General features: G+C 29.2%; 3 protein-coding genes across 3 annotated transcripts in view; 1 reads left to right on the forward strand and 2 right to left on the reverse strand.

Moving 5' to 3' along the window:
• Positions 1-3,980, forward strand: part of bur (GMP synthase burgundy) — a 4,792-nt gene extending 812 nt beyond the window's left edge. The window contains exons 2-9 of the mRNA XM_018538300.1: positions 822-1,083; positions 1,209-1,421; positions 1,549-1,846; positions 1,947-2,424; positions 2,507-2,748; positions 2,832-3,002; positions 3,101-3,532; positions 3,649-3,980. Coding sequence (XP_018393802.1) covers positions 869-1,083; positions 1,209-1,421; positions 1,549-1,846; positions 1,947-2,424; positions 2,507-2,748; positions 2,832-3,002; positions 3,101-3,532; positions 3,649-3,750 — 2,151 coding nt within the window. The 5' untranslated portion in view covers positions 822-868 and the 3' untranslated portion in view covers positions 3,751-3,980. The remainder of the gene's footprint in view (positions 1-821; positions 1,084-1,208; positions 1,422-1,548; positions 1,847-1,946; positions 2,425-2,506; positions 2,749-2,831; positions 3,003-3,100; positions 3,533-3,648) is intronic.
• A 112-nt stretch (positions 3,981-4,092) lies between these two features.
• On the reverse strand, positions 4,093-9,122 carry Rev1 (Rev1 DNA directed polymerase). The gene is made up of 6 exons (XM_018538189.1): positions 9,069-9,122; positions 7,525-8,953; positions 6,875-7,316; positions 5,601-6,789; positions 4,446-4,588; positions 4,093-4,253 (listed from the first exon to the last, which is right to left on the reverse strand). Exons 1-6 carry the CDS (start codon positions 9,120-9,122, stop codon positions 4,103-4,105), a joined length of 3,408 nt encoding a protein of 1,135 aa, XP_018393691.1. The 3' UTR covers positions 4,093-4,102.
• Positions 9,123-11,202: 2,080 nt separating this feature from the next.
• Positions 11,203-13,669, reverse strand: LOC108772745 (mitochondrial 2-oxoglutarate/malate carrier protein). The gene is made up of 6 exons (XM_018538349.1): positions 13,285-13,669; positions 12,196-12,411; positions 11,980-12,110; positions 11,692-11,862; positions 11,491-11,590; positions 11,203-11,404 (listed from the first exon to the last, which is right to left on the reverse strand). The coding sequence occupies exons 1-6, from the start codon at positions 13,341-13,343 to the stop codon at positions 11,203-11,205; spliced, it is 879 nt and encodes a 292-aa protein (XP_018393851.1). The 5' UTR covers positions 13,344-13,669.
• Between the last annotated feature and the right edge of the window lie 757 nt (positions 13,670-14,426).

Raw genomic sequence — 14,426 nt, forward strand, 5'->3', positions numbered from 1 at the left:
TGTGTGTGTTGTGTGTGTGTGTGTGTGTGTGTGTATGTGTGTGTGTGTGTGTGTGTGTGTAAGCGCGCGCGCGCGTGCGTGAATTGTGTAAAATATATACGAGACACTACCGTGTCTCCAGATATGTACGTAGAAAAATATATGCATACAATAATAATATTAACATTACAGAAAAATTTGTTTCAAAGAATAGAATTAATTTCTGAGGTGATTTAAAAGAAATTTATTTGTTAATCAAATGTAAGCATATTGAAAAATAATTAAGAAATGATATTTTATATAAAAAGGTTATTAATATTCATTCTTTGTGCATGTTTTATAAACTTTTTACTATAATCAAAAATATTGATTACAGTTAATAGCATTTAATGAAAATATAGAATTTAGCTTGAAATATATGAAACACTACTTTGCGTATATCTAAAATGTATGTTGGAATATATATCTCATTTAGTTGTTTTTATTGTTGTTCATATTTTCACGTCATTAATGCTTGGACTTTATTATCGATGTCTCTGATAAAGATATGAAGTAAAAATAATATTGAGCAAGTTTAGTTACATAATCGTAAAGACTATTAGTGCAACGATCATAGAGTAAAGAAAATTGATCTATTATTTAATACAATTAATCGATAAAAAATTATATATATCTAAGTATATCATATATTATTGAATAGAAAATATAAAATCAAACATTAAATGATGTATAGATTTATCGTATTACTTTCTTATATTGCAATATAATGTTAAATCATAGTTTTATTATAATTCATAATTGTTCTTTTACTTAATGCTGTTATTCTTTTCAAATTATTACAGATTAGTAACGTAGCAACAATATTAACATTAACAAACGTAACATTGAAATGGAAAAAAGTGCCGATGGATTACTGTTTCGCGTTGAGAGAAATAATGGTGCTGATGAAGCAGCCATGGACATTGTTGATGAAAGAGTAGCTATTTTAGATGCAGGTGCACAATATGGAAAAGTAATAGACCGAAAGATTCGTGAATTAAATGTTCATAGTGAAATTCTGGCACTTGATACACCTGCATTTACTCTTCAAGAAAAAGGATATAAGTAAGATACATATGTTTAATATCATTATTTAAGTATCATAATTTCATATATGTAATATCATACAAATAGGATTGATTTGAATTAAATTTTATAATTATAATTTATTATTAATTTAATCTTTTCAGAGCTATTATAATTTCTGGTGGTCCTAGTTCAGTATATGCGGAAGATGCTCCTAGATATGATGCTGACATCTTCCGAATAGGAATTCCTGTATTAGGTATTTGTTATGGAATGCAAATGATGAATAAAGAATTTGGTGGTAGTGTAACCAGACGAGAGATTCGAGAAGATGGCCAGTTTCCTGTTGAAGTTGATACCAAGTGCTTGTTATTTAAGTACGTAAAAATTATGTTGAAAATATTAAATGATTAAGATAGTACTATTTATCTGTAAATTATAAAAATCTCATGAAAAACATTTTTTAATATTAAAAAAAATAATATGATGTATTATTTATATTAGGGGCTTGGATAAAGAGCAAATGGTACTATTAAGCCATGGAGATAGCATAGATAGGGTGGCTGATTGCTTTCGTACTACTGCCAGATCGTCAAGCTTTATAGCAGGTATAGCGAGTGATAAAATGAATTTATATGGCGTACAATTTCATCCAGAAGTGGATTTAACGCCCAATGGAAAATCTATGCTACATAACTTTTTATTCGGTATCGCTGGCCTTACGGGTAATTATACAATTCGCGATCGGGAGGCACAGTGTATCCAATATATCAGAAATACTGTAGGCGACAAAAAAGTTTTGGTATGTAATTAATAAATATAACTCAAAATGTGAATCAATAATGTTGCATTATTTTAGATGATAAAAGGGGTATTTCATTTAAATTTGTGTAAATTGTTAGTTATTAGTGAGCGGTGGTGTGGACTCAACAGTGTGTGCAGCTTTGTTACAAAAAGCTTTAAGTAAGGAGCAAGTTATAGCTCTACACATTAATAACGGCTTCATGCGTAAAGGAGAAACGCAATTCGTGGAACAAAGTCTAGCCCAATTGTGTGTCACGTTAAGAGTAGTAAATGCTGGTCGTTATTTCATGCAGGGAACGACGACGGTCCCATTGGACAATGTCGCACCCGTAATGAACGCCAATATTACGAATAATAAAGGAATATGTGGTACAGCGAGTAGTCCAAGAACCAGGTTAACCAAGATGTTATGCGAGACTACTAATCCAGAAGAAAAGCGAAAAATTATAGGTGATGTTTTTATAAGAGTCGCAAACGAGGCAATGACAGAAATGGGATTGAAGCCAGAGGACATTTTCCTTGGGCAAGGCACTCTCAGGCCCGATTTGATAGAAAGTGCAAGCAATTTAATCAGTGGTATGTGAATTTCTATTTTTTAAATTCTTTACAAATTCCGATATTCTTGTGTTACAAAAAATGAATTATTTTATCCGTCTAGGTAAAGCGGATACTATAAAGACGCATCATAACGACAGCGAACTTGTAAGAGTACTACGAACACAAGGATATGTAGTTGAACCATTGAGAGATTTCCATAAAGACGAGGTAAGACAGTTAGGATGTGATCTCGGATTACCGGCGGCGCTTGTGGCGCGTCATCCGTTTCCAGGTCCTGGACTTGCAGTACGAATCCTTTGCGCAGATGAACCTTACATAGAGAAGGACTTTTCCGAAACACAGGTATTACAAATGTAAAATAAACAAATTGAAATTTCAACATTGTCTTTTCAATGGACCGTTAATATGAATTGTAATTATACCAGGTCATAGTTAAAATAATGGCCGAATACGAACAGATGCTTCAGAAAAAACACGCGTTATTAAATCGCGTGGAAGGCGCGACGAGCGAAATCGAACGCCAGCAACTCCGCAGAGTTTCGAGTCATCGTCATATCGCGGCGACTCTCTTGCCTATTCGTAGTGTAGGAGTTCAGGTATTTGAAAACTGTATCACACAAGAGCCATTAATATCGAAATATTTGATTTTTAATTTTGTCAGGTATTGAGATATTTTCGATTTTTATTTTTATAGGGTGATCGAAGAAGTTACAGCTATGCAGTAGGTTTATCGTGTGAGGAAACTGTATCCGAAGGTGTAGAGTGGGAGGATATGTTGTTCCTTGCAAAACTAATTCCACGTGTGTGTCACAATGTAAATCGTGTGTGCTACATCTTTGGACCGCAGCTTCATCATCCAATTCAAGATATCACGCCTACGTATCTCACTTCGAATGTGATAGCGACTTTACGACAGGCGGACCACTTAGCTAATCAAGTGTTGGCTTCTAATGGTTGTATGGGAGCCATTAGCCAGATGCCCATTGTTTTAATACCGATACATTTTGATCGCGACACGGCATGTCGAACATTATCATGCCAACGTTCCGTCGTGCTTAGGCCGTTCTGTACTAATGATTTCATGACTGGCATACCCGCCGTTCCTGGCAAAGATTTGCCAATACATGTAAGTTCGCATTTTTCATATCTATATATAATTATATATACATGCATGCACGTATACACTTAATTGTTTAATATATTCAGAATAGTTGTATAATTTACTTTAATTGTGTTTTACAGGTGGTGAAAAAGATGGTAACTGAAATATCCACGGTGCCCGGAATCTCACGCGTTTTATATGACCTAACGTCTAAACCACCGGGAACAACCGAATGGGAGTAGTAAACGCTCATCTGACCCCTTTCTATTTTTTCACCATCCCTGCGCGCGTAACGATTACAAAGCGAAAAAGTATATTTAAAAAAATATATATATATATAAATATATATATATAAATATTACAAATGAAATACACGAATTCGAGGTTGACGACTTCTTACTAATTTATACAAGACCGAGCAAACTTTTCCAAAGGCATACATTAAATGAGTCGTGTATTACTAGCTTCTCTAGACAAAGAACGATATTGCGTTCAATTGAAATTAAAGATATCACATTTGCTTGTAAATAGATTTCTTATATTACACACTCATTAGTAAAAATTTAATTTATTAAATTTGCGAGATTTCGGAATTCAATTATCGTTATTACATCTCGGATCATTACATCTGATCAACGGTACCATTATATTATTGTTATATTCGATCTGCATATAACGTTGAACATGTTTGATGGTTCTTCTATATGTTTTATGCCAAATGCAGTTCCCAGTTTTCGTTGTACATCTAAAAAAACAGATAGATATATAAGTATGTTTAATGTATCATATGCCGAATATTTTTATTTATCGATCATGAGCGAGTAAAGCGATATCTGTTTCTTAAAATCTGCATCGTTGTATTATTTATTATCCATTTGTTACGAAGTGAAAAGCGAGATAAAAAAGAATTATAAGAAATATTTCAAAGATAGATTACCTGTACATGGTTTTCAACAAGACGTGTAAATCTTCAATACGTTTCTTTTCTGGAAGCATACTAAGAAACGCCGCTAGTGACAGGAAGTCTACTTCATTCACGACATTAGATTTAGCAACCCATGTTTGTATTTGCAATTTTACCTATTAAAATGTCATATTTACTTTAGTTGAGGCCAAAAAATATCTTTACATAATATATATAATTGTTCAAATAATCCGAATATATATTATTTGATAGAAATATTATGTAAAGACAAAATAAGAGGAAAAAAAGACAACAAATTCATTTCAAACTATGTCTATCGAAAAAGAGAAGAGGATTTTACTTGATTTTATGTTAAAGATTGAAAAAAAGTCTCGAGTACATTATATGCTCAAATTTTTTGATAATAATTTATTATAATAGAAAATTTCAAATTCTGCTAAATTTATTCAAATTCTTTTCCTGTCCTCTTTAATTATTTAATATAGTATATGAAAAAAGTTAAATTGTTTTTTATTAATATTTATTTCAATATTTACGTATGAAGTATGTTAATATCATGTTTGTATTGAAACTAGAATTAAGTTTTCTCAAAGTTTTCTCATGTTTCAAATCTATAATAAGGATAAATTTGAAACTGAAAATACTGAAATATAAAATTATGCCACGCAACGTACTGTGATAAGCTAATAATTATCATGAAATATTGCTAATACAATTTTTTTTATCATCAGACTTGTATCTTCCACAACTTTACTCGTTACTGTGCCAATGTCACAGTTATCATGTATGTTCGGCATGATGGTCATGTTCATGACATTTACATATATTTTACAACTGTTAATTTTACACAGATCGAAGGATCTGAACACCAATGCATTAAATATTCACAGATAAAAGATATCACACTTTACAAATAGATTCACCATTTTTTGTAAAATCTGATAAATATACACGTATAGGGAAAAAATAGGTATCTCTGATGCATCTAATATGTCAATATTATGGCAATAACAGGTAAACGATTTATATTGTTAAGAAATAATTTTATACAATACATTTAATATTGATTGGAATTGCGACAGTTATGTGCACCAGATCTCAAAAATAGAATGCTAGAACTCAGTTCCTATTTAATAATTTGTCTTAATAAAATAATTTATGTGGTACCTGTTGTAATGGAAGGGTGAAGAGATGATTCACAAGATTAATCAACATTTCCTGATGTTTATCTACGTTCTCATTGTTATGTAAAATACTTAAATTCTGTAAAATAAAGGTATCGGCTTTATCCATCGTAACATTATTGTATAAACTATCAACATGATTGATTTGATACAATGTAGATGTTGTTTTGACAGCATCTTTTTCATACAGTTGATCCTTTGCATGCATTGCATTCTTTTGTAGTACACGTTTATCTTTATCTATACAAGTGCTATTTACATTAAGTATTGCAATTTCTTTATCTCTATTGTTATCACTTATCCTTGAAAAAGCATTCGTTTCTTTCAATCCTTCACTATCGCTTTTTTTATTTATTTCTTTCGAATTTACTCTGTTCATTTCTTTTTTCATATCACAGTACATCTGCATGTCGCGTTGCACATCAGGATGCACATCGTTTTTCATTAAAACTGATAAAACATTCGGATCGACTTGCGAACAATTCTGTACATTTGAAGTTTCTTCGTCATGCAGAACTTTATTTACTCGATCCGTATCCGCGGTATTCATACTAACTTGTTTCTTATTTCTTTTGTATTCATCAAATATCTCATTTCTTATATCTGCAGGCAATTCGATTAATACGGACATATCGATATCTTGTATTCGCGGTATCTCATATTTCGATGATCTTCCGCTATTTGGTTTTACTTGTTTAAAAAAATTCTCTTGTGACGTTTGTTTCTGTATCGCTTTTTTATTGGACTTTTCAAATAAATCCTTCATTTTAATATTTTCATTTATCTTAGGATTGTTTAACTTTTTATTCTTTGATTTAGTTACTATCGACGGTTCGACTGGAATTGTTACATCGGTTGATTCAGAAGATTTTACTGAATTTAACGGCAAATTACTAATTTCTGTATCACATATTTTTTTTACTGTTAATGATAATTCTGTTGAAGACACTTTAGAGCAATTCGGTTCAGATTTCTCGTTTGAGACATAATCTTTGTTATCATCTCCTAATATTTTATCACACGTTTGTAATTTTTTCGTTTTATTAAAAAAATTGATTAAATTATTTTTAGTTTGCTTAGTCTTGCATATTTCTAATCTGGATATTTGTATTCCAATTCCTCTCATATCTTCGGGTATTAAATGCAACTGGTTCCAAATATTTATAACTTCCCTAGATCATACATATACTTATTTAATTTCGCAAAATACATATAAAAAAGCATAAAATACATACAAGGTTGATAGTAAAAACTCACTTTTTTATGATACTGATATCGTCAACAGCTGCTATAAGATTTTTCGATTTTGTTACATAATTGCAAAGACCGTGACCCATAAACTTTGCGGTTTCTTTCGGTGCTTCCTCAGCTCTGACCATCAATTTTAGAGTGATGCATCTACCTTTAGCACGAGCTGCTGTCAATCGATTACATACTTCCACAGACAATTCACTCAAAAAATCGATAGCATCGCCATTATTCTGAAATCTTATGCCATAATTAACTTCAGCCGATATAGATTTTCTAACATATTCCAGATTCAGCTTTGTATCGTCTAGTCCACGGCACATCTTGTACAACTGCTCTCCCATCTTTTTACCAAATTCTTTTTGTAACACTCCCAACGAGATTTTCTGTAAATCTTCACATAGATGCACATTCATTTTGTGTAACTTGTACGTTGTTGTTCCACCAACTCCTACAAATAAAGACAAATTAAATTAAATTTTAATTTTAATAAAGATAATAAAATAATTGAAAAAATATTAAAGCTAGGTGTTTATACTTATTACAGAATATATAAATTCAATATATTCGATTAACAAATTTTTTTTAATATAATATTTTATTAGTATATTTTATTATATATACAAAATAATGTAAATAAATTAATCGTTCAAAAGTACCTGGTAAATCTCTTATATTAAAAGTTTGAATATATGTCTCTGCATTCTGATCATTGAGATAAAACTGATTATCGGGTTTAGCTTTTCGCGTCGCCAATCTCGCTTGTAACTTGTTATTACCAAATCCCGTGGATACCGGGCAATCTGTTTTCTGTTTTATTTCATTTCTAATTATAGTAGCAAACTCTAAAGGTGAAAGTCCAGATGCTTCAAGAATTTTTATGCAATCAACATACATTTCATCACAGCTTACTGCTTCAATATCTAAAGTATAGGATGCCACTGTGTCATACAGTATGTACGAAACTTCTTTGTAACCTTCGAAATCATACTGAATTGTTTTCAAGTTTGGACACAGTTTTAATGCCTCTCCCAGAAACATGCCATTCTTCACGCCAGCCTTTCTCGCTGCGTACGAACACGAAGCTACTTCCGACATTGATCCAAACTCTTCCTTGCCGTCGTAATTTGCAGAAAATGTGTTGCCTTTTGCATGCGTTACCGCTACCGGTACACCTCGCAATTCCGGTCTATTTTTTATTCCAACCGATACAAAAAAACAATCCATATCAATATGCATTATAACAGATTTTTTCTTGTGGTTCACTTTACTTGTAACTTTATCTGTAAAAGCAATTGTCTCATCTTCAGATTCTGATTCGCAAGTAACTGAAGCTGAAGCATTCTTGGTACTCTTTAATTTTATTAAACGCTCAAGACCGGAAAATACTCCGTCGCTTTTATCTCTTAATTCGTTCACATAATCTTTAAACATAGTTCCCATGGTAGAAATATAATGCAACCTCGAGTTACTGTAAAACGTTGACAGAAATTCAGCATCCCTTGTAGACTGCGCACTTATTTTTGTATTCGAGGATTGACAACAGTTGTTTGAGTCTGTTTTCAATACATCATTAAGCATATCGTGTTTTGCTGTATTTCTATTATTTATATTAGTTCTGCTGCAAATAGTATTCGATGAAGTTTCAGGCTTCTCGATATCCTGCCTGTTATGTATAATTGAACTAGCATTATCTAATGTATATGCTAGCTGAGGCTGTAAATTAGTACTATTAGAATAAAGTAAATAATTTTGAAAATTTAAAATCTTTTCTGCTGCTATGCTATCGATGATCCATTGTGGTTTGCAGATAGGAATTGGATTCTGGCTCTTTCTATATAATACTATTTTGGAATATGGCAGATTAGATGCTATAATGTGAGTTGTGATTTTAGGACGCATATAATGATGATATATTCCTCCATGCATCATCATTAGACGTCTCAGCTCATCCGACGTAGGATTTGTATAACCATTAACAAATATTGCAATTCCTTCAAATAGTTTCGATGATTGTTTAAACTCTTTACTGGCTGTATCGCGAAACTGTTCCTCCAATTTAGCTTTCTTCGCAGCCATATAACCACCCTAAGTAATTTTTAAAAAATTACCCTCATTAAAAAATAATTCAATCAATAGATAAATTAATAATAAAAATTAATAATTTAATATTACATATATGGTATATATATAATATACTCACCCAATCTTCAAAACCATTTTCTCCCCAATCATGATCTCTTTTTTTCTTTGGCATAATTATACTAATTTAGCCATATATAAATTTCTTGATTGATAATATAACAGATGTAATAACTGAAATAAAAAAATTCACAAAAAATTGTTTAATTATGTAAAATTAGAATTTCTTCAGAACTTTTTAAATTTTAATTAGCTTGTTGCATTTTTTCTCTTACTATGAAAGATTAATATGTATAACAAGAAAATTAAAGTTATATTTTTAGCTCTAGTTATATTTAATTGATACATACATTTAATTATTAATAAATACCTGGTTGAATTGATCTTCGTACGAGAGTCAACTGGGGTCAACCATAAAAAATTATATACATATAAACATGCTATAAATATATATATATACAAATATAAATATATAAGAAAATGTATGACAACTAAGTGTTTATAACCTCAAAAGCATAAAACTACATCATATATATAACTCCATTTCGAGATACAGATGTATTAACAGTGTTTAATTCATCGCAATTATATTGCGTTAAATGTCAATTCGTAATAATTTACACGATAAAATAAATTTCATTTCTAGATATTTGTATGCCATGATAAGCGAGACTATTATTCTTTGCCGCCAAAAGTGTCGCATGTATATATTACTCTACTTGTTAATTGGTATAGGTATGTATATACATGCTTTCGTCATCTATTTGCACACTGCAAGCAGCTGCAATATGACGGGGGATTGATATTAGAAATTATATCCGACATTTTTAAAATTACTATTTGACCATCACATATATATTTGCTGCATTTATATATGTACATGTGAATTAAGTTTGATTGAAACGTCCTTGAGCTTCAGTGTCGATTTTATGACACTCTTTTATTGCACTATTATATTACCGTTTTACCAATAATTATCATCGATTTTACCAAAATTTATACAATGTAATAAATAAATTAATTTCAAAGTACAATAAAGCTCGTAAATTTCATTTTGAATTTGTATAAATTTTGATCACGCGGTAATTTCCGGAAACTTATAGTTATTCTCGTGCTCTAATAAAGAAACATATAATTACGTAAGAAATGTATAATTGTTATTTATAATAATTATAAATAAATAATTGTATAATTACGTAAGACATGTATAATTGTTATTTATAATAATTATTAATAAATAATAATTGTATTAATTGTATATTTTAATAGTTATATTAAATGTCTTATTTTTAATTCCCGAGGTCTTATTGGTAAAATAGTTTGTCTGTTTTATTTTACTTAGAAATAAAACGTTATAGTAAACTCTTATATTCAAAATATAATTTTTATTACTAAATTTGTGTTATTTTAGTACAATATTATTGATACAATGTTATTGTACGATATTATTGATATTTATAATTATTTTGTGTTAATATTTAATACAATTAAACACACATTACTTTAAATACACTTGTTTAATTACATCTGCAACAACAGCGGCTCTCATTATACATATAAGATATAATTTGAATATCCAAAATATAGATCTATTAAAACAAATTTTATGTAAAATAACATTTAAAATAACAACTAAATGGCTGAATCAAATGGCATGCCCATACAAGACTATAAGTTCGTACCAGACGAACTTTGTATTCGTACATATTCACAGAATATAATATATATCTTTCTCTCTCTACAAAACAATAGCAAAATATCTTAATACATTGCATATATATAAATTTTTTATGGCAGAAAACTTAAAATGCATAAACTATACTTACATTGAGATGGAAATTAATTTATATTTGTACCATTTTTTAATCAATGAGGATATTATATTTTTCAGAAATTAATAATTTTAGTATCAATCAATTTTATAAAAGCTGCTATAAAAATCTTTATTACATGTAACAAATTATCAATTCTATATATATATTTATACAAAATGATATTGCAATTGTGTGCGTAATATATTTCACATATGCTAGAATACATGTTATAACATATGCTAGAAAATAGATTTATTATTAAAATAATGCTTTTAAAAATACACAAAAACATTGCAAATTAAAGCAAATTAAAAAAAGGAAACAAGATTTTGAAATCTTAAATCATTGATAACTTTTTGCAATCGCATACAATTGCAATTATTATGCCAAATATGTTTTATAAGCAGCAGTCATTTGCTCAAGGAAAATGAATGTTAAGACTGTGTGAGGCCCTAGACGTGCATAATATGGGAAGAACCCTTTCCATAATGCAAACAATCCTTCGTTCCTTATAACTTTGGTCAGAACATCAATTGCGCCTGTGAATTCTGGTTTGCCATTTATTGTTTTCATGTTTTGGATTCTGTAAAAAAAAATTGTTAAACACGAATCACATATTAAGAATGTCAATTGAATTTTAAACAAAGTCATGAATTGATCGCATAATACCTTGTTTTAGCTATATCTACAGGCATAGACGCAGCAGTGGTGACTAAACCAGAAATCATAGAGCTCGTAAAATGTAATACTATATTTTCCTCAAAATATCCTATTTTGAAAGAAAAACATACAATATAAAACAAATGTAACCATTATAGTATATTTATACAATTTTAAAAGATCTAATAACAATGGAATGTATCTACAAACCTGTATCTAGCAATGCTTGTTTTGCCTGAGAGTATGATGCCAATTGTGCTGCATTTACAACCATAGCTCTTCCCATAGTAGGAATGGCGCCACGCCATAACGTAAAGAGACCTTCCTCTCTAATTATACGGAATAATGCATTGAACACATTTTTGTAATTGCGTCTATCGGCTGCATTAAAAAATATAATAAATGTTTAAGTTCTATAATATATATTTGAGATGTATATTAAACTAGAATATATACAAAGTAATAATCTTATTATATAGAAAAAAAATATAAATTTACTAATAGGTAATCTTCCGTCTGCTGTCATCCTGATTAAAGCTACTTCAGCGGGTGTACCTACAAATGCTCCAACACATCCAGCCGCCATACCAAGTACAGCTTTTACAATGAAACTTGGTTGTGCGTCTTTTCTAAAAATAAGGCAAATATACTTGATATAAATTTACTTCAATTCTTATATAATTGTAAAATCTTATAAATACAAAGTTAACTTACGATGACACTTCCATAAGCCAAGTATATATACCAAGTCTAGTAGTGGTATAAGTGGCTTGTCGCATTAAACCAGCAGATAAACCTGAGTATAATGCTAAAACACCTTCATTTTTCAGAATTGATGATGTAACACTTAACGTTGATGTTTTTGTGCCACTTAATTGCATACGATTTTTTATTAAATCCAATGGTTGTACAAAACATGTTGCTGCCATACTGCAATTAAATATATATATATATCCTTTACTGAATTTATTTCTTAAATAAAAATATAAACTCCAAATTTATCGGATAATCTTTAACTGATAATTTATCAGACAGCTTTCTCACTCTCTCTCTCATTTTAATTTTCCAACAAACTTAACAATAAATTTCTCTTACAATTAATACAATAAATCTGCTTTGGCACTCAGCAAGCTAATTAATGTTTTCGTGTAACTATCACAGATTATATTGTTTTAGCACATTGCATGCAATTGTGATGAATTTATAACTTCTCTCATATAAGCAATTAAACTTTATAATATATATAAGATTTAGTAAAAGCTAATCAGAATATATTTTGATAAGATTTTATTATTGTATAAATTTAAACAAGATTAAACTACATTTTCTAAGAATTAAATAAAATCAGTTAGTTTATAAAATAATTGAAATAATATGTAAAGATTAATATATAATATAAATGTTATTTTTTGTACAATTTTCTTAAATTATTAAAAATTAAGATTTTAATGGCGCTATTGATTATAAGGGAATTTCAACTATATCAATTTATCCAGGGTTGCAACTCTATTTATAGTATGCTAATAAGATACATATATACATAAGTATAAACAGATTGCATCATCATGAAAAATTTAAATTCAATTGTTTTCTTCTGTCTTTAATTTACTGACAATGTCAGTTATGTAATTCGTAAGAAGTAATTTTGATAAAATTTTATCTCAACCTCTGAACTCCAGTTTACTGATTACAAAATTCTCTTATAATTATTAAACAATGTACGCATATTTCTAAGAGTGTCTCATGCCTATTTATTCCTAGATATCACATGTTCAAAATAAACATTTTAAAAAACACACAAACCCAGATGTCCCACCAATAAGGAACTTTACACCGTTCGGTACTGTCTTTTGGCTGGTCATTTTATTAAATTGTTTAAAACTTGTCAAATATCGCGTCTATATCAGTTGTGCTATACCGATTACACGTATTTTTGTGTGAAATAATTAATCATCCGACATAAGGAAAACAAAATAATTAAAAAACTGTTTGTCGAAGGACACGCGTCCTGCCAGATGCACCGCTCATGACACAGAAGAGATTGGAATGGTCAGAATTCTCACTTGGAGTCATATATGTACATTCGCGAATAGCGATTGTCCTTTGGACATTCGTGTCATATGTTATCAGCTGATTCGGAATTACAGAAATAGCAAAAACGCCACCTTTCTATGGCATTGATACTTTGTTAGTGTTGAACCTGGATATTTCAGCGAAGTGTGAAGTTGCACTGTAATTTTAGATTTTAGAGATGTTATATACAGCCGACAGTACGTGTTGTGTTTAAATATTCATACATTATGATTGTTGGCTTATATGTATTATTATTTATAAATAATATATTTTTTTGTAATTTTAAAAATATTATAAAGTATGCGTTAACGATACTTAGTAATTATTAATTATATCATAATAGATATTATGTTTTGCCAATAATTATTTTTGAGATTATTTACTTAAATTTATTTTTATTTAATATTTTTTTGACCGTCGGTAAAGAAGCTGATAACCTTATTGTTAATCGATTTTGTAAACTGCGAAAATATAAATTCTCAAAACATTATGTAACATTAGAAAAATATAATAAACATTAACTAAAACTCTCTCCAAAAATGGTAAGGATTTATAAAATAAGAATATTAAAAATTTCTTTAATTAGAATTTTTAAGAACTTTTAAAATTTTAATTTTATATCAAGCTTCAAACAGCAAAAATTTTAATTTTTGAATATATTTTATTATTGAATAATATGTGGAGGAAGAAGAGTAAATATGAATTATAACTTTATTATTAATTATAATACTGTACATAAATAATTCTTTTATTTTAATTTACATAACATAAAAACTTGTATACAATACTTAACAACTATTTTATAATTCTATATTTACTTAACCTTATGTGAAACTATAAATTTTATATATATATATATATATTATATATAA

Source organism: Cyphomyrmex costatus, unplaced genomic scaffold (assembly GCF_001594065.2).
Source record: "Cyphomyrmex costatus isolate MS0001 unplaced genomic scaffold, Ccosl1.0 scaffold193, whole genome shotgun sequence".
NCBI classification, from domain to species: Eukaryota; Metazoa; Arthropoda; class Insecta; order Hymenoptera; family Formicidae; genus Cyphomyrmex; species Cyphomyrmex costatus.